Source organism: Lissotriton helveticus, chromosome 11 (genome assembly GCF_964261635.1).
Source record: "Lissotriton helveticus chromosome 11, aLisHel1.1, whole genome shotgun sequence".
NCBI lineage: Eukaryota > Metazoa > Chordata > Amphibia > Caudata > Salamandridae > Lissotriton > Lissotriton helveticus.
The window spans coordinates 988,954,100-988,973,598 of NC_136072.1; the positions used below are offsets into that span (position 1 = coordinate 988,954,100).

The window sequence follows — 19,499 nt, forward strand, 5'->3', positions numbered from 1 at the left end:
GCTCATCTGCCCCCCCCCCCCCGGTATTAGCATCCAGCTGTGTGTCTACCTGTATGGGAGTATCTGCAGTTATCGGCAATACAGCTTTACAGCTCTTGTCACGCTTTGATTTCTTGCTGCATATAGGGGGAAACCTTCAGTGCTTGCAGCGCCAGTTACGCTGCGGTTCGATTTCAGGCCAAACTTCGCGCCAAGGCTTGTTGCATCATCGCCTTGCCTTTGGCCCCTCCCCTCACCGGTCTTTCGTACATGCTCTGAGCGAGCAGACATCCCAGAGGAGCCAGTTGGGGCCCCAGTCAGGGTTGCAGGTGCGGTGTGATTCTTCACCTTGGGCGCTTTGCCTCCCCTGCCCGCCATCCGTCCGATGATGTCCCTCAGCCAGGTAAGCGAGTTGCTAAGGGTTTTCGGCAAGATTGAATCATACGGTGTGTCTGGGAAAACCATGATAACAACAGTCGTCCCGCTCCGTCTCGCCGCATGGGAGTTTGCTTGCCTGCAGATTGTTTTTGCACACGCTCGGGGTGAGAAAATATGCAGCCAATGATCCGGCATTACCGCGGGTCCAATCGGAGTTCCATTTCTCTTCCTGCGGGAAAAGACGCCACAGAACAAGATATAGGGTGAAGAGTGTAGATTGTGGGTGAGTTACTCCAAAGCCATCTTGCCTTGAGTTGAGACCCGCATTTTTTGTCACCATTTAGCAGTAAAAGACTTTAGTGGTAAACAGCCCACTCTAAATTGAAAATACTATTTATGATCAAAAGGCTTTGAGATAGCATCCCTATAATATTCAAAGCTCGGCCATGATTTTGTTAGTAAAAAACTCCCCATCAACGATGTACACTCATTACTTTTAATTGCATTGTGTTCAACCAATTTCCAGTATCTTTCCTTAATTGAGTCCCTTGATGGAAACTGGGAGCTAAATGGCGATTCCCACAGATGCGACAGACCCATTCAGGCCAGAAGATTTCTGATATCACGCAACCAGCTGATTTTGTGGAAATGATCAGCATTAATAATGTCCTTAAGACCCTCTGCATTACATTTTCACAGACATACAGTTTTACTAATAAAATTATACAGCGCACAAACGATAATGTGTGGAAATGGCATCACCTAGTGTAGTGATTTGTTTTGATCAACGTGTGCTTCATTAGTGCTTTTTTCAATCTGATATGTTCTGAAATATTTGCACAGTTAATTTACAGACATTTACATTTTCTAGTGTGCTAGAATAAAATAATATCATACAGCCTTCCTCTAGCACACCTCCAGTACCCAGCATGATTGTCACAGGAATCCTCTCACTTTGAACTCAGAGAAAGAAAAGTAAACAACAAGCTCCCTCGAAAGACAGGGCCCAACATTTGACTTCTGTCTTTACATGAACAGTAAATGTGACAAGATAAGAAGAAAATGTAAAGTCATATTTGCAGATAGCGAGCACTCACGGAAGAATACTGTAAACAGGCTATGCTCCACTGGAGGGACAAAGACATACTGGACAGCCTAAAACAAAGCCAGCAAATGGAACGCAACCAACTGTGAGTTACAACACATAAAGCCAATGGTAAGCAATGGGCAGAATGCATTCCCAGGGCAGCTTTCCGATTGTTTCCGAGAAGTCTGTGCGAACCAGACAGCTGCATGGTCTGGTAGGCTTTGACCTAAAAAAAAATTCTGTACAGACAGACTACTTAAAAAGTATAAGATTTCCAAGTCTTCTTAAGCTACTGATTACTTAATGCCACACAGGTTTTAAATGGTATATGCAATATGTTTTACCTAAACAATCATTATGTAAGGTACATGTTGTAGAGTCCTCCCCAGCCCGGGAGCATGCAAATCAATACACCACACATGGAGCTCTGGATTGTAAGTATTTACACCTCAGCATACAATCTCTTTCTGCTCTCTGCTTACGCCATAACCATTAATAACCACACCTTAACATCTCCTAACCAGTTCCGTACTTCCTCTCCTAAGTCTGCCCAGAACCTCAAGGGCCCTGGCACAAATAATCTCATGACACTACATCTCCCCCTTGTTAAATAAAAAGTATAAATAACAGTTATATTATATCTCTTCAATGAGTCGTTGAGGAGCTTGCACTAGTCGACCAGATCGAGTGACACTGAGTGGTTGACATGCACTCTGCTCAGGCACTGATAGTTCAGGTTCTGATGCTTGATCTGGAATGTTAAGTGGAACAGCCTCGTTGGTAGGTGTAGGAACTGGTGACTGGAGGTGTACGTGTTTGAAATGTGATAGGTCCCATTTGATGGAAATTCTGGGCCGTTACGCAGTCACCATGTGTCCTTTGCACGTCACAACCCTCAGAAGATCGACAGCAAATTAAGTGTATTTTTTTTGTTTTCGCTTCTGCCTAACCAGGATTGAGTCACCTTTAGCGAAGACTGTATCTTGGGCTCTCTGATGCCTATCGGTGTATGTCTTTAGCTTGCACTTTTGAGAAGTGTCTGTGACACAAACCTTGTAAGCACTCAAGAATTGCTCTGCTGTCCATTGTGGCAGTTTGGTTCCGATGACTCTCCCAAACAGAAGGTGGCAGGGCTTTCACCCGTTGTGGAGTGAGGAGTTGAACGATAAGCACAGAGGGCTTGACACAGGGCGCGCTATAATTTAGTCCTCTCAAGGGATGCTCGCTGAATAACGCTTTTGAGGGTCCCAATAGGACATTCTATGACACCATTTGCTTGGCACCACAGAGGTGTACTCTTTTGATGCTTGACATTCATTCTGACTAGGAACTCTCTGAACTTTTTGCTGTTGAACGGTGGACCGTTGCCAGATTTGAGAATGTTGCAATACCCCATTCTGCAAAAATTGTTGTCTAGCGGCTAAATGACCTTGTTATGGGTTGTTGATGATAAATCCTCTACCAAAGGGAAATATGAGTATTCATCAATGACTATCATGAGGTGATGTCTGCTTCTTAGGGGCCCATAGAAATCAATTGCAATCCTTACCCAAGCCTTCATAGGAAGGTCAGACAGGGGATGTTGAGTCACCTTGGGGGAAAGGCAGTTCCAAAGATTACACTCTTAAATTCCCTCTCAACCTGCTCATCTATGCACAGGAACCACACTCGGTCTCTTACAAAGCCTAATTATTTTTTCTGATTGCCCTCCCTGATGAGATTTTACGTTTGTTAGTAGCGAGGGTTAACCCCGCCCCTCTTCTACATTGGCTGGCTTCCTAAACGGCGGCCAGCCATTGGAGAAGAGTGATGTCATTTTTGCCAGCTAAGCCCTGTCTTTTTCGGATTGAGGGGTGTGTTTTTTAACGTTCTTTCTTATTCTTCTTCATTGGCTGAAATGTAAAAACAACAGTCAAAAACACACCCGTTGTTTACATTCCAGCCAGTGCAGAATGGGGGAGAAAGAAAAACACGCCCCCCAGTCTGCAAAGGACAGGGCTTAGTAAATAAATGGCGAGCTTTTGTTTCTGCTTCTTGTTTGGCGTTGGTCTCCCTGTTTCGCTGTCCGAGTTCTCGTCGTTAGGCTGGTAAGGCAGGCACCCCGTCTCACCGGTGGTGATCCCACGCGGGACCCTGCCCCAGCTGCATACCCCGGGGTCCTTGTGGTAGCCCCTGTACCCCTCATGACGTTTATGTCAGTTTTCGCAGCTGTGGTTTTGGCCCGGAATCAGGTTGGGGATAGAATGGAGTGGAATTGTCCTGGCCTTCACAGACCCGGATATCATTACCCGCTCCCCCCCCCAATTCGGGGGCGACCAGCACCACTCACCATCGGCTTGGCATGAGACTATCGGCCGCCCCCCTCCCCTCCATGTGGTTGCATGGGCATGGGGGCGGCTGGCTGCGAGCGCCTCAAACTGGATGTGAGCGGCGCCCCCGGTGCCCCTGCTGCATACCCAGGGGACAGACACCCCTCCGCCGGTTCCAGACTGGGTGTACCTCCAGTCAATCCCCTATATCCCCCCGTCAGCTCCGCTGCGAAGCGTGACGGCATCGTACTGAGTGCCGCGCCGGTTGCAGGTGAGGAGGGGGAGGGGAGCCCATGTCAGTATGGGAGCCCGGGGGGCTTTTGTGCCCGCCGCCGATCGCGCAGGGCTCGATAGTGTCAACTCCTTCCCCGCCCTTAAATACTAACACAGCACCCCCCCCCATGTGGGTGCATGAGCAGGGGGGAGGCTGGCAGCGAGCGCCACAAACTGTATGTGAGCGGCATCGCCGTTCATCACCCCCTGCTCCCTGCCTTCGCCCGGCCAAGAGGGATGGGTCAGCCGGCTTGGTGCTGCCTCTAGGTCGCAGTCCCCGTTGGTTTGAGCATTTACATTAATAGGACCCTGACGTTGCGGGCCTGGGTGTTGAGGGCCAGCTGTTTCAGTGCGTCGACTGGCGTTGGGGGCCTCGGTGTCCCTGGTGCATGCCTGGGAGACAGGCACCCCTCCGCTGGTTCCAGACTGGGTGTACCTCCAGTCAATCCCCTATCTCCCCCCCGTCAGCTCCGCTGCGAAGCGTGACGGCATCGTACTGGGTGCCGCGCCGGTTGCAGGCGAGTGGGGGCGGCGCTGTGTGAGGGGGAGGGGAGCCCATGCCAGTATGGGAGCCCGGGGGGCTTTTGTGCCCGCCGCCGATCGCACAGGGCTCGGTAGTGTCAACTTCTTCCCCGCCCTTAAATACTAACACAGCAGCTATTTGTTAACGGCAGCATGGTGCCTTAATTTTATGGCACAGGTTGCTGTGTGGTGCCCTTGGCGCGGTGGGTTTTCTGGGGCTGGCCCCGAGTTGGCTACGGGGCCCTTGGCCCAGGTAGTCAGGCCCTGTGAGGAGCAAGGTTCCTTACTGTGTTGGCCCTTACCAGGAGCATTCTGCCTTTTTCAACGGGTGGTTGGGGCACCCCGCTGTTGTCCGCTCAGCTAGCCTGTCTTGGGGTTTCGGGCGGCATTGATTTGCACAACCATGTGGTTGCGTGAACAGATGCGTGTAGGCCGGTGGACCTGCGGCGTGGAGAGGCCGAATCGCGTGTACCACGGAATTGAGGTGACCGCAGGGATCAGGGCCAGGGTGCGAGTCGCCCCTGCCCTGCACCCTGTGATGTCCACACAGTTTAGGGTTTGAGGGGATGAGTGCGTTGTTCCTCGGGGAGGCCCCGTGTTTTCCCTGCACAAGGGACAGTGAGACACATGCTGTTTGGTTCACAGAGTTGTGAATTAATCTGTTTGTCCAAGTTTACCGAGAGGTAAATCTTTGCGTTGCCGTTCCCCTGCACATGGAACAGTGACACCTACTCTGTTGGGGCACAGGGCTGAGAATTGATTGTTTTGCTCCATTTTCCCGCAACGAATGCTTGGCCAATCTTGCCATTTGGTCCATGAGGTCGGTAGACGCAGGGTGGGGGAACTTCTTCGCTGGCATCAGCACAGATGGAAAGGTTTTGATACATGCAGTGTAAACTCTTACCCATGGTTACAGCCCTTAGGCTTGCAAAGATCCAGTGACTGAGCTTCGCACGATCGTGCTCTTGACCAAATCGCACGCTGTGATTGACTGCATCACACCAACACAGTTGCACCGCATTGTAGACTGCGTGTCATATGGTTCTGTGTGTGTGTGGGGCTCTGTGTGTGTGTGGGGCTCTGTGTGTGTGGGGGGCTCTGTGTGTGTGTGTGTGGGGGGCTCTGTTTGTGTGTGGGGCTGTGTGTGTGTGGGGCTCTGTGTGTGAGTGGGGCTCGGTTTGCGTGTGCGTGGACTGTCTGTGGACTGTGTTTGTGTGACTGTGTGTGTGTGTGACTATGTGTGTGAGTGACTGTGTGTGTGTGAGTTACTGTGTGTGTGTGACTGTGTGTGTGTGACTCTGTGTGTGTATGACTATCTACTACTCACTCTATACTACTCTCCACTGATCAACACTACTCACTAACTACTATTGCCTACAACTTACTCCTACACTTCTCTAGACAAGTATACTCTCTATTAATCAACAAGTCACTCTCTCCTAACACTTAATAAATGCTAATACTCTCTACTACTCTCTAATGTTTAACAATTACAGCACGGGCAACTAACTGCAGGCAGTCTTCATGTCAGTGTAATGTTTAGTGGTAAACAAAGTGTCCCTCGTTAGGCGAGTCATTTCCAACCTAAAGTAGACGCAGAATTGAAAGCGCCGTGCACTTCACAAACACTAAGACGTTTTATTTACTCCGTTACTAGTGCGTTTAATGAAAGACACATCAAAGACACGCATTGCCATGGAAATAACCAGCAGGTCACGATGTAGTCCCTTCTTTATGTCTACATTGCTTATCCTTTTAGTTACAGTCCTAAAACAAAGCCGGAAGTGTCCATGTATCGGCCAATCCTATCGCTCCATTAAAGAAAAGGCGGATGCATTACCAATGATTGCGACTAGCTATGCCGCGCCTCTTCTTCGTGATTGGCCCTGGGGATTAAACTTAAAACCAATCCGAAAGTAGAGCGACTCCCCAATCCAGTGGAGAGGTGGTGCTTGCCGCTTTACCTATGTTGTGTCTTCCGGGTGGCGTGTTTAGTCTGTTGCTGGACTGTGGACTGGTGGGAGCTGCACGGTGGTGAACCTGCAGCCTGTGTATTCGACAGTTGAGTTATTTTCATCTCCCTGCCATGGCGCTACTCCACCAGCACCAGTTCAAGCCTCTGCCAGCTGACAAACAGATAGATACCAGCAGTTTTTTGGAAGCCGTGTCACACTTGCCACCCTTCTTCGGTGAGTTGGTAACACGTCGGGCCATGGGCGGGTTTAAATCCCAGTTCGAGTGATAATCCTGAATGTTCACCTGTTGAAGTGTCACGTCCAACTTTAGATGGCAACTGTCTCAGAATCACTTCAAGATAGACCAAGTTGCTTGACCACCTATTTATGTAGCGTGATACCTATAATTACGTCTTTGCGATCACGGAGACTATAGGTTCACACTGTCTCGAACACTTTTAACATAGTGTCTGGCTGTTATTGGGTTACACCGCTCTTGTTGATGTCACATATCATTGGGTGATTTTGCCAGTGAGAAGACACCTGTTACGTGGGGTACACCTGCAACGCAAACTTACACCTCCTGGTAAAGCATATGTCTTACCGTTACTTACATTTTGGGGGATTTTCAGACGTGAGCTACTTATTTTACAAGTTAGTTACTGTGTGTCGTCAGTTACAACTTATATAGCCCGGGCTCAGGATCACCAGAATCATTAGAATTGCAAATGCCTCTTGTGAGTTACGTAATTTGAATCCACCGAGTGAGAAGGTTGGTGTCTTCGCCAGTTGCGGGGACTGCGGCACTTTAAATCGCCTGGAGTATGTATCAGGTCATTTTGAATTTGGTGCCATCATTTTTATATGTGAGTAACTTGAATTTTCAATGCAGATAGGAGTCCAGTCTTGGGTGTAATCTTGTATGTAGGCGTTTGCTTTCCCCCACCCGCACTTGCAAGTTTTCACCTGGGTGCACTGACGTGGGTACAATCATTGCAGATTTAATGGCATAGAGACCTAGACTGCCATGTCTCTATTCATTTTGAGGTAGAGAGTTGCTCATCAGCGCAGTCTCACTTCCCCCTGCCTCTCCCATGTTGCTCCAGTAGACAATCAAATAAATTGCATGTTCTTTTAAAAACAATTGTTTGACATTTTGAATGAGGCTTAAGTATGATGCATCTAATAAGTGAGGATGACGATGCTCTGAGCAGTGCTTTTTTGCGAAACCTGAATTTCTCGTTCATGCAGTCGCCCATTCTTTTGAGTCATCCACTTAAATATCGTTTACTGTGTTCCTAGACTGAAAATGCGTGATTGGATGTTTTTAAACGTCCTCCGCATTCCTGATAAGCCACGTTTGCTGTTCCACCCATAACATGTTCTTCTTTGGTTGTATTGCCGATGAATCATGTGCCATTTGCGCTCTCTGTGAGATGTTGGCCAATTTTTGTGCTTAGTATTTTGTGCCAAGGTATAATATGCTTCTATGAGACAAGTTACTTTTTATCTCTTAAACATGTATATTTTCGCTGCTATTGATGGCCGTAAAGAGACATTTTTGTAGATGCTGTTGCCCACATGCTGTCAAAAATGTAGTTTTAAAATTCTCACATCGTTTTTCTGATAGCACTTAGTTAGTTAATCCCTAGAGTTGTATACACTAAAATATCTATTGTACTCCTGGCCAAAGCATTGGAAGCTGAGTTAACTCGTTTATATATAGTAGCAGAATTTTAGGGCAAAACAAAATAAGTAGTACACGGAGTTAATGTGAGCAATGTTGACCACTTGGGTGGTTCTCACGACAGCGCTTAAAAGATTGTCTTGCAAGATACACGGGATACCCACATTTTATTATAAAAGATCATACTGTAAGCAATCATCCATCTGGAAGGGTGGTATTTACAATAACATTTAAACTAAGCAGTCTATTGACAAATTTAACAAAGGATGCCATGACTCGGTTAAGATCATGAAAAAATATATAACTCCGTCTTTTTAAACCAGTACTGTTTTTGTAAAAAACTGAAGTGACTAGGCATTATATAGAGAGGCTGATGGGCAGCAGCTCATGAATAATTACAATCTCTGGAAAAACGATCTTTCTTATAATTACATCATGGTAGTTGAAAGAAACAACCCCAGAGTTGGTGTATTGTCGTTCAGAGGATCCAGACAGGAATGTTTTCGTTAGTACAATAGACAGTAACCCTTTCAAGTGGTGCACAGATTTTTAAAAACCTATTTTGTGAGATTATCACGGACACTAGTTCGATATGTTGTACTAATACTGCTAAACATTTTAAGAATCATCGCTATTCGCAACCACCTATAGCTTGAAGACGTTAGTTTTTCTTATACTATCTTATTGAATGTGGATTTTGAAATTTTGTTGCAAAACGCAAGCAGATGAAGTAAGTTGGTATGGTTTTGTCACTAAATTACATTGGCTGCTTATGGCTGTGCACTTGCAAACCTTCTGCCTAAGAGCAGCATTCTAGCAAAACACTTGTATGTTCGGCCAACTCTGCGTTTTCTTTTTTATTCCCTGCTGACTTTTGCCATGGTTTGCCCTCACAGTGGCCGTATTGTAAACCCATTGGTAAACGTTCCACGACCACAGCTATTCCTTAACAGGATGCTGCATCAGACAATCAAACCATATTTTCGATTTCACAGTATGTCGGTATCTGTTTGTGAACGACAGAGGTGAGTTCACAAACTTTAGAATTGCACATAAGAGACACACACTTTTAAGCCACTATTGTCATTACCAGTCACCTCGCTATGCTGATTAAAACAGCCATTCACCACCACCCACAGAATCAAGAAAGCGCATTCAGTCTGTCAATCCTCTCAGTGTCTGGGAGAGGTTTTTCTGTGGTGATTTTGTGGGTGATGGCACATGAGAAAAAACAAAAGTGGAAAAGGGTCTATGGGGGATACGAGATTAAAGACCTGAAAACACCATACCCCTATTGAACTACTGAAAACACACACAAGGGGTGCTAAGGTCTATAGTGGCCAAAAAATGTCTAACGTGTACTCAATTGATAGAAGTATAGACTGTGAGTGTGAGAGAGCAGAGCAAAAAGTAAACCCATCAGCCCACCCATTGGCGGAACTTCATCGTCTGGGATTTTGAAAAACCAGCCTGGTATCCACTAGGTGTCTCACCTTGAGAGAAATGTGAGTACAACTACTAGTATATGGTACACCAGTGATGGAAATCTGGGTGGAAGTGTGTGAAGGGCTGTGGGAAGTGAGAAAAGTTGCAGTATTCAAAGCATATGTGCTATTTAGAAAGTGGTGAGATAAAATTGACTAGCATGGTGCCTAATAAACCTTTATTCAGACGGTCACCATGGTGACCAGATTAAAAGCAGAGTGTGAGTGGATGAAAACAAATATTACCATTCTTGGATGAATCAATCGGTCGACATGTTTCAGCCTAAAAAGGCTTTCTTCAGGACCAATGCAACACTACTGCAACTGTGATAGTAAAATAATATCTAAATATAAATGTACGTACCATGCCCGTAACAATAACCTACCAGCCCTGTGTATATATACTGGAAGGAGATGAAGTCATGGTGTGTAGAAACCATCTGCTCCTGTAACACAAAGACAGTATGTACAAACAAACAAGTACCCATATTGTAAGTACTAACAATATCATATGAATGATGAGACATAGAGACCACAGAGACATTGCTCTATTATTATTATTAATTGATTAGTTAATTAATCACTCGCCCACAATTTTGCTTGAGGATGGCCTCACCTCGCCTGGCGCTCGCTCAGGTCAATGAGGCCCCGCTCTAATAAGAAATTAAAAGAGAGAAACACCACCATAATAACCGATTATGCTGGAAGCCAATTCATTTCTTAGACCACTCAGTGTTTAAAAAGGCAAAAATAGCAGAACATTAGTGTTCGCTGGCCAAATATCCAATGTTGAGATGTTTATAGGATGAAAAACTTTTACATTTCAAGAAACAGCTTAATTATAAGCTAGTGGTGTAAAATAGTTCAGTACATAAGCTCACTATTCAATATCATAATGAGCAGGCAAGAGCAGAAGGAATGTTAAATCCGCACATACCAAACAACGAATAGGTTCAAGGAGCTATAAATGATGTTAATTCTCAAGTAGATATATAGCTACAAACATACAGTAGAGAAATTACAAATATTCCAATTAGTGTAAAGTCACTCATGGAATCAAATTTACCTCGCTAAGTATAACAGCAAGATAGCAGCAAAAGAGCTATTACACACTCACCTGTCAGTCGGTACCTCAATTCCCTACTGAGTCGAGGGGAAGGTAACTCGACGGACAGGGAGGTCTATCTAAATATCGGAACGGCGGACCCAATAGTGAACACTAATTAACTCGGGTCGTCTCCCTCACATGTACGGCATTTTCCCTCCTTCATATGTATGAACATCACTTTTGTGTTCATACTCTTTGATGAACAACACCTGGTCTCGGTAAATAATGATATTCCATACACGGCCTGTTATCAGATTTTGGCCTAGAGACACGAGCGTGGCGTTTTTTCCTATTTCCAGGATCTGAGTTTTTCTATTTGATGATCATGTCCAAACTCGCGTCCTTATTGGCTGGCCCCGCAACCAATAAGGCAGACAATTACACGTTTTTGACCAATAACTGGCCGTCTGTCGACCCGACCGGACTAGTCATGGATTCGGCCTCGGTGGTTTGTCAGACTATCTTGTTTTAGACAAACACCGTCAAGCGCTCCCCGGACACTTAGATGTAAACAGACTTAGTCCTTTGTTTTACAAAAGCCAAGATCTCCCGAACTGAGCACTTTAGATAGAAGTAAATCCAGTACACACGGGACGTTGCCGGGGGTTTCCATTGGCGGTAGACATATTGCGCGATACGATTGGCTAGTGCTCGAACCTATCAGCTTTGAGTCTCTTTCTATTACGCTGTTTGGCTCATACCGAAGCCCCCACATTCTTTACTCTTTAGACGTGATGTTAGAGGCCACATCACGATGTATATTCCGACTGCTACAAATCAACAACAACATTGTTGTATGTCAGGTCGACGATGCTGGTTTAGTTAGAAGGATGTGACCCTCAATACTATTGACTAGTGCACCGACCAATCAGCACTGCCTAAACACGCTATCATCCTATCACGCTACCTGACGTATATTGCAGTCCCTGCACATATCTTGTTACCCGTGAGGTGCGCATTTGCTCTTCCTTTTCGGAGACGACCCGAGTTAATTAGTGTGCACTATTGGGTCTGCCGTTCCGATATTTAGATAGACCTCCCTGTCCGTCGAGTTACCTTCCCCTCGACTCAGTAGGGAATCGAGGTACCGACGGACAGGTGAGTGTGTAATAGCTCTTTTGCTGCTATCTTGCTGTTATACTTAGCGAGGTAAATTTGATTCCATGAGTGACTTTACACTAATTGGAATGTTTGTCATTTCTCTACTGTATGTTTGTAGCTATATATCTACTTGAGAATTAACATCATTTATAGCTCCTTGAACCTATTCGTTGTTTGGTATGTGCGGATTTAACATTCCTTCCGCTCTTGCCTGCTCATTATGATATTGAATAGTGAGCTTATGTACTGAACTATTTTACACCACTAGCTTATAAGTAAGCTGTTTCTTGAAACGTAAAAAGTTTTCATCCTACAAACATCTCAACATTGGATATTTGGCCAGCGAACACTAATGTTCTGCTATTTTTGCCTTTTTAAACACCGAGTGGTCTAAGAAATGAATTGGCTTCCAGCATAATCGGTTATTATGGTGGTGTTTCTCTCTTTTCATTTCTTATTAGAGCGGGGCCTCATTGACCTGAGCGAGCGCCAGGCGAGGTGAGGCCATACCCAAGCAAAATTGCGGGTGAGTGATTAATTAACTAATTAATTAATAATAATAATAGAGCAATGTCTCTGTGGTCTCTATGTCTCATCATTCACATGATATTGTTAGTACTTACAATATGGGTACTTGTTTGTTTGTACATACTGTCTTTGTGTTACAGGAGCAGATGGTTTCTACACACCATGACTTCATCTCCTACCAGTATATATACTCAGGGCTGGTAGGTTATTGTTACGGGCATGGTACGTACATTTATATTTAGATATTATTTTACTATCACAGTTGCAGTAGTGTTGTATTAGGTCCTGAAGAAAGCCTTTTTAGGCTGAAACATGTCGACCGATTGATTCATCCAAGAATGGTAATATTTGTTTTCATCCATTCACACTCTGCTTTTAATCTTGTCACCATGGTGACCGTCTGAATAAAGATTTATTAGGCACCATGCTAGTCCATTTTATCTCACCACTTTCTAAATAGCACATATGCTTTGAACACTGCAACTTTTCTCACTTCCCACAGCCCTTCACACACTGCCACCCAGATTTCCATCACTGGTGTACCATATACTAGTAGTTGTACTCACATTTCTCTCAAGGTGAGACACCTAGTGGATACCAGGCTGGTTTTTCAAAATCCCAGATGAAGTTCCGCCAATGGGTGGGCTGATGGCTTTACTTTTTGCTCTGCTCTCACACTCAGTCTATACTTCTATACTTCTATCCATTGAGTACACGTTAGACATTTTTTGGCCACTATAGACCTTAGCACCCCTTGTGTGTGTTTTCGGTGATGGCACATGGCCTTTGTTTAGTTAGTGGAACAATTTGTCTGGTTAATTCCTATAACATGCAAGACTCCACCATGCAAAGCAGTTATCCAACGCCCAGCACAAGAACTTGGAGGCGTTTATATACTTACGTTATCGAATTGCTGATGGGTACCTAGACCAGATCTTAAAAAATATAAACTGGTCATATAAGACTAACTGTATGACAGTAGTGACTTAAAACGCCTTCCGCAAATATGTATGATTGTATTCTTAGGGTATTGTAAGATGGTTGACTCAGAGGTGGATACTATCTGTGTATAATATTTCAGGGATTACCTATTGGTGCGATGTTTGAACCAGAACCGTTTTTAAAAAATTGACCAGGAGTTCACACGCTTATTTTGTTGACCTTTGTTTTCGTAATAAAGGCACTACTGCTGTAGGTGTTTGAGATGGCGCATTGCTCCTTTGTAAACCAATCTTCTAATAATGTAGTATATGGGGAAAACACTTGGGGTATGTTGGTTTGGGTTTGACCTTGTACGTCTTTCAGTTTTGTGGATCAACCATATCCATGTTTTTGTCAATTCATACATCCAAGGTTGAAAATGAAACGTCCCAACCCTTAAATACCATTAATGAAAAATGTCTGTCCTTTTTTTTATTTTTAAGAAATCTGGTGTTCATTTACATTATCTCTACTCTTAGTAGCCAAGCACCTTGTCTGTAGTAGTTACACAGTTAAGGTTGAATCGTGTGTTACCAGAGTATCTCATGCAATGCTACTTTTTTCCCCTAGCAGACCCATCCTTAGTGAGACATATCGCTTCAACTGTGTTTTTAAGAGGATTCTTGTATTCTTCATATTGGCTTCCTTCATTTGCATGAGTTCCAGTTTTATGAAGGGAGCGAAGCTATTCTGTGCACCAATTGCTGAGTTCATTCTTTAGGCGCATATGGCATTAAGTAGTACATGAATTTCACCTAACCTACTTGTGCCCTCATTAGAACTGTTGAGGAAAATGAACCTGCTTTTCCTCATCCATTGAATTACCAATACTGGAGGTACCAATAGCACTAGGGGTGGGGAAAATCCGTCCCATTATGAGTTGGACCCTGAGGGCCTGCTAAGAAATCAGCAGTTACCAGGGGACACACACATTCTGGGTCCGACTTGCCAAAAATCAAATTTTCTTTCATACAGAGATTTCAGTTTTCAAGAGCTCAAATCGCCTTGTGACGTAAAATAAACTTGTATTTCTGATCGGGTTAATAACTGCCTTCACCAGCTCCACTGGAATGAAGAGGCCTCTTATAAGGGCCTACTTATCTTATCTCCTGCTGTTTTCTCAGTGTGGCCCTCAATAGTAACTTTTCGTGAGTACTGATTCCTTGCGACTTGTGTGTCAAAATAGTTGATTACCTCTCCATAACTGGGCATTTAATAAATGTGCACTCCTATAGATTGCTGTGTTTGATTTTGGAGTATATAGGGCCGGCCCTTACTTCGGAAATCCCCTGTTAAGTCTAGAAAGCAATAAAGAGTGTAATTCCTTCCAAATTCACCCCCGTGCGTGATCTTTTTTTTTTTTTTTTTTTTTCAGAGCACTTCACTTGATCAATACTCCAATAGGAAGCAGCTGTGACCTATGTAAGAAGTATTCGATGCCTGATAAAGCGGGTTAATCTTAAGATATTTAGTAATTAAACACATCTTGCTTTCATGGGTGTCTCTTCTTTTAGCTTCAGCTACAATTTCAGACACCGAATGTCTTATAGCAATTAATTGGAGGTAAATATAACTTGGATATGAGGAATGACTTGCTGTGGAGATGAGATCCTCAGGAGTCCACGTGTTGCTGAGAGCCTCCCTAAAATATTTGCAACACCAAACGGGCCATTACATCACATTTGACTCTTAACTTAGAAAAAATAATAATTATAAAAAAATGTAAAACTTACTTCAAGTTGAAGCACAAGCTAGTTATTAATGTGCTTTAAAACGCCCAAAAATGCTCTCGATAGTGTCCAACTCATTATGATATTCATCCACTGGATGATCGTCATGAAAATGTTTCAGACCATCTAGATTACACAATAAATATGTCTGCATTCTCCCGAGAGACTTTCTGTTGAAAGTTTTATTCCACAACTCTACATTGCTACCTTAGATATACTAGTCAAATGCCTAATCAGTCAATGTAGACCATTTGTTTACCTTACATCCTCCATCTGTACCGAAAAGTGCTATTCCTACTCAACCAGCGTCCTCTCCAGATGCTTTTCTTGTCAGTGCCCGTTTCCATAATGGGATTCATTTGGACCTAGTTTTCTTCTCGTAGTAGTTAACGTCTGTCTCTGTCTGTCTGTCTGTCGCTGTAGGGGAGGGGGGAGATGAGGGGCAGATCATGCCGATGGGGTAGAGGGCACAAAGGCACGATAATAATCTAGCTATTACGTTGAACCAAAATGAGATTCTAGATGGAATCACAGGCTTAACTTCCAACAAAGCACCTGGGCCCGATGGGATTCCCCCATATTTATTCAAATCTGATCCCAAGTTTTGGGCACCCAGTTTGGAGTCCGTCTTTAATGCTGCTATATTTAATCCTTAACAAATATACGGTAGTGCACCCTGGTACAATTCACCTTGCCTTCATGGACTTGTCCTCTGCATTTGATTGTGTTAATAGATCTAAATTATGGCAGTCCATGGAGGCAAGGGGGGTTGACGTGGGGCTTGTAAATTTCCTGAGAGATTTGCACTCATCGACGCGGGCTAATGTTAGGTATTCTAAGGAGCTAGACGCTACTCAGGACTCCCCTATTAAGAAAGGGGTATGTCAGGGCTGTATAATGGCGCCGTTTTTATTAAATTTTTACATTAATGATCTAGAAAGCACCCTGGTAGCAACTAAAGCAGACGTCCCCTACATTGAGAAGCGGGGTATACCAGTTCTGCTTTATGCAGATCATGCTGTGCTACTAGCAAGGACAGAACTTGGTCTGCAAACTCTAAGTGCTTTTCAGGATTTTGTGACAAAACTGAATTTAAATATAAATAGTACCAAATCGTACACAATGAGAATTGGGAAACTCTCCAAAAGAACATTTCAGTATAGATCAGGCAGAGATATAATTCCCAGCACAAAGGTGTTCTCATACCTCGGAGTCCTCTTTGACGACCAGCTAAAATGGGACCCCTTGATCCCCCAAAAAAAAAGGGGATATGGCCTGGGCAAATGCGGCAATCTTTAACTTCGCTTCAAAGGTGGGGAAAAAACAGATAGGAGCCATGCTACAGGTTTATAGAGCCAAAAGTATAGTAATAGCAAGCTATGGTAGCTAGCTTTAGGGGCGAGGTTCTATCAAGTCATTACAGATCGAGGAAAATAAGTTCCTAAAAAGACTATTATGCGTCCCCCAGGGTACTCCCAACCTAGTAGTTCATGAGGAATTGGGGGTCTCCTATCCTTGTGACAGTTCGCCCCCCTGATCTTTTGGCTGCAATGCTGGCTCATTCGGGATATCCCCCCTCACTCATGCAATACTTAAAGATTCCATGTCGCTTGATAATAAGGCCCGAATCTCGTGGTTCAGTTACTTAAAAAAGGGTTTTGAACAACTGGGAAGGGGCATTTTATTCACCAACCCAGAATCTATTCTGAAGAAGGATATTGTATTAATCAAGACTGCCTTCCTGAATCATAAAAGATTAGATAGGGAGGCCGCGGAGTCTATGAAACCATGTGTCCGAGCCTATCTTCCCCTCATAACGACTTTCTGTAGAACCCTATCTTTTGGGGACACTCACCTCACATGAAATGTTTCTACTGACGAGGCTACGGATGAACACCTTCCATCTTCTATTTGCTAGACCAAAGGTGTCATCCAGAGGCCAGGTGTTAACCCCTTGTAGTTGTGATGGGAAGTCCCCGCAGGATTTGTTACATTTTATGTTTTTCTGCCCACTATACTCTGCCCCTAGAAAAACATTTTGGGTACCAATTCGAAAGAAAAGGAATTTTAAACAAGCTAGACCTGCACTGATGTTTTTGCAACTATTGAATCTTGACTGTGTATATTTTATTGTTGGCTTTTTAAAGTCTATTGTGAAATCAAGAAATTCTATGGACATTTAATGTATTTACCTGACTCGCTCTCATATTTTACTGTAACTATAATAGTAGTTGGATATATCTCCACACTGCTGAATATTTGGTATATGTATGTGTGTGACTTTTATGGATTTATAACTTAAACCCGAATAAAGTTATTTTGATGATGCGTAGGGGACAGCGGGAGAAAGGAGGGAGGGGGACAGGTAAGAGACTGGGGCAATGCACAGCCGCACACATGTGACCTCTCTTACATTTGTGACACTGTCTTCCTAGATGCAGAGGGGCAGTGAAGGGAGGCGGGGAGGGCTCCTAAAGGTCTACTCGACTGCACAGTCAATTAACCCCATAGCCAGCATGAAGTCCATCTGTTCTCCCCATTCACCTGTCTAAATGATCAAATCATTTGGCTATTGTTGAAGGATGCGTGGAGTCGCAGCATCAGCGGGAGACCCCTTTGAACCCACCGCCAAGTGGCCTGTCTCCGTCTCAACCAACGGAGAGCCCAGGCTGGATCTGCCATCTACAAGAATATCCACCATGTTGCCCCAAAGCTCCAAGTCTCTTTCCGCATATACATCTGTGCAGACCTTCCGGAGACAACATTCCTTGGCCACAGCCCACTCCAATAGGTCAGCCCTCCACTTACTTCCTATCTGCAGCACCGGGCTCACCTATCAGATTACAGTGCGGCTCCTGGCGTGTAGCAGTCCCAGTTGGACAACCTTATCTCGCTACCCTTGGGGAGTGGCAGCAATCCCAATAAGAAGTGTTGTACTGTTAATTCAGCTGTTACACCCTTCCCTCTGTACAGCTCCTGCACTATCCCCCCCACAAAAAGGTCCAATGTGCTGACATGTCCACTTAACATGTGCAAAGCCAGTTGGGGACGCCCTGCATCTTGTGCACCCGGCAATTCGTGTTTGGTACACCTTGTGTAGTCGCTGCGGTGTCTGGTATGCTTTATGCAAGTCCATAAAATTGTGCCAATTTAAACCTGGCGTTGCCAACCACCTCCTGCAGTTGCACTCAGGTGCGCCTCCATTTTCCGTCTCTGGGGGGACTCAACCCAACTTATCAAGAGTGGGCGATAAATCTGTCTGCATATTTAGGGTAGTATATAGTCTGGTTATGATAGCTTTGGTGGAACCGGAGTCCAGTAGCACCCAGAGTTTTCGATTTACTAGGTTCCACAGGGAAATTTGTCCATAGATCCCTGGCTGTGTGAGATACACTAGCATACTGCAAAAATTGTGCCGGACCTATACCGCCCACACCAGGGATACCAACAATCTATCCAGCTGTTTAAATAAGGAGTTTGGCAGGACACTGGACGAATTTTGCATAGTGAATAAGCATCAGGGCAGGTAATACCATTTTACTTTGTGCCACTTTTTCCATTACTGACAATGATGGCACTTTCCAGAGCTGTATAGAGGACGTGAGGCCCACCATCACCCGGCCCATATTCAATTCGTATTGTTGGTGTGAGTCATGCATTTTCTGCATCCTAAGTAATGAAAGAGACTTGGCTACCACAGCAAACCAACTGCAGGGAGATTAGCTTCCTCGCTGACTGCTAGGGACGCCAGGGGGAAAAGCACTGTCTTGTGTCAGTTGACATAAAAACCCAACACTCGCCTGAAGTGAGTCATAAGATGCAGGAGGTGGGGCACAGAGTATCTTGGTTTCGTCACATATATCAGGGTGTTGTCTGCATACATTGACACAACCTGTCACGTTACTTACACGCACGCCCCAGTTCCTCAGTTCAACCCTCGGGTGTATAGCTAATGGCTCCATGACAACCGCAAAAAGGAGTGGGGACAGCGGGCATTCCTGTCTAGTATCTCTCTCAATAGTTAAAGTGCCTGGCACAATTTGCCAGGTGCACACCCTTGCTCTGGGCGCCTGATACAAAAGGCAGACCCATGCCAAGAAGCCAGGACTCGTACCCATAGCTGGTTCTATCTCTGCAACACTAGCTCTGCTTTTTGGTGACCATTTGCTATGACAGAACCTGGCCTCTTAAGACTGCCTTTAGTGCCTCCCAGAGCACGGTAAGGGAGTTGACCATGTCTTTATTATTTTTCAAAATAGTTGCTATTGTTTGTCTAAGGAATTCACTGATCATGGCTGTCTGATGTCTTTCTGGTAGCTTAAGCTTTATGCGTATCTGAGCATGGTTGGATAGTGTTGAGGAAGAATGTGGGCCTCT

The 19,499-nt window shown here is 44.6% G+C and overlaps 1 protein-coding gene across 1 annotated transcript in view; it reads left to right on the forward strand.

Annotated features, from left to right (window-relative positions):
* Nucleotides 1-6,489: 6,489 nt before the first annotated feature.
* Nucleotides 6,490-19,499, forward strand: part of GLTP (glycolipid transfer protein) — a 221,682-nt gene continuing 208,672 nt past the window's right edge. The window contains exon 1 of the mRNA XM_078667349.1: nt 6,490-6,737. Coding sequence (XP_078523475.1) covers nt 6,635-6,737 — 103 coding nt within the window. The 5' untranslated portion in view covers nt 6,490-6,634. The remainder of the gene's footprint in view (nt 6,738-19,499) is intronic.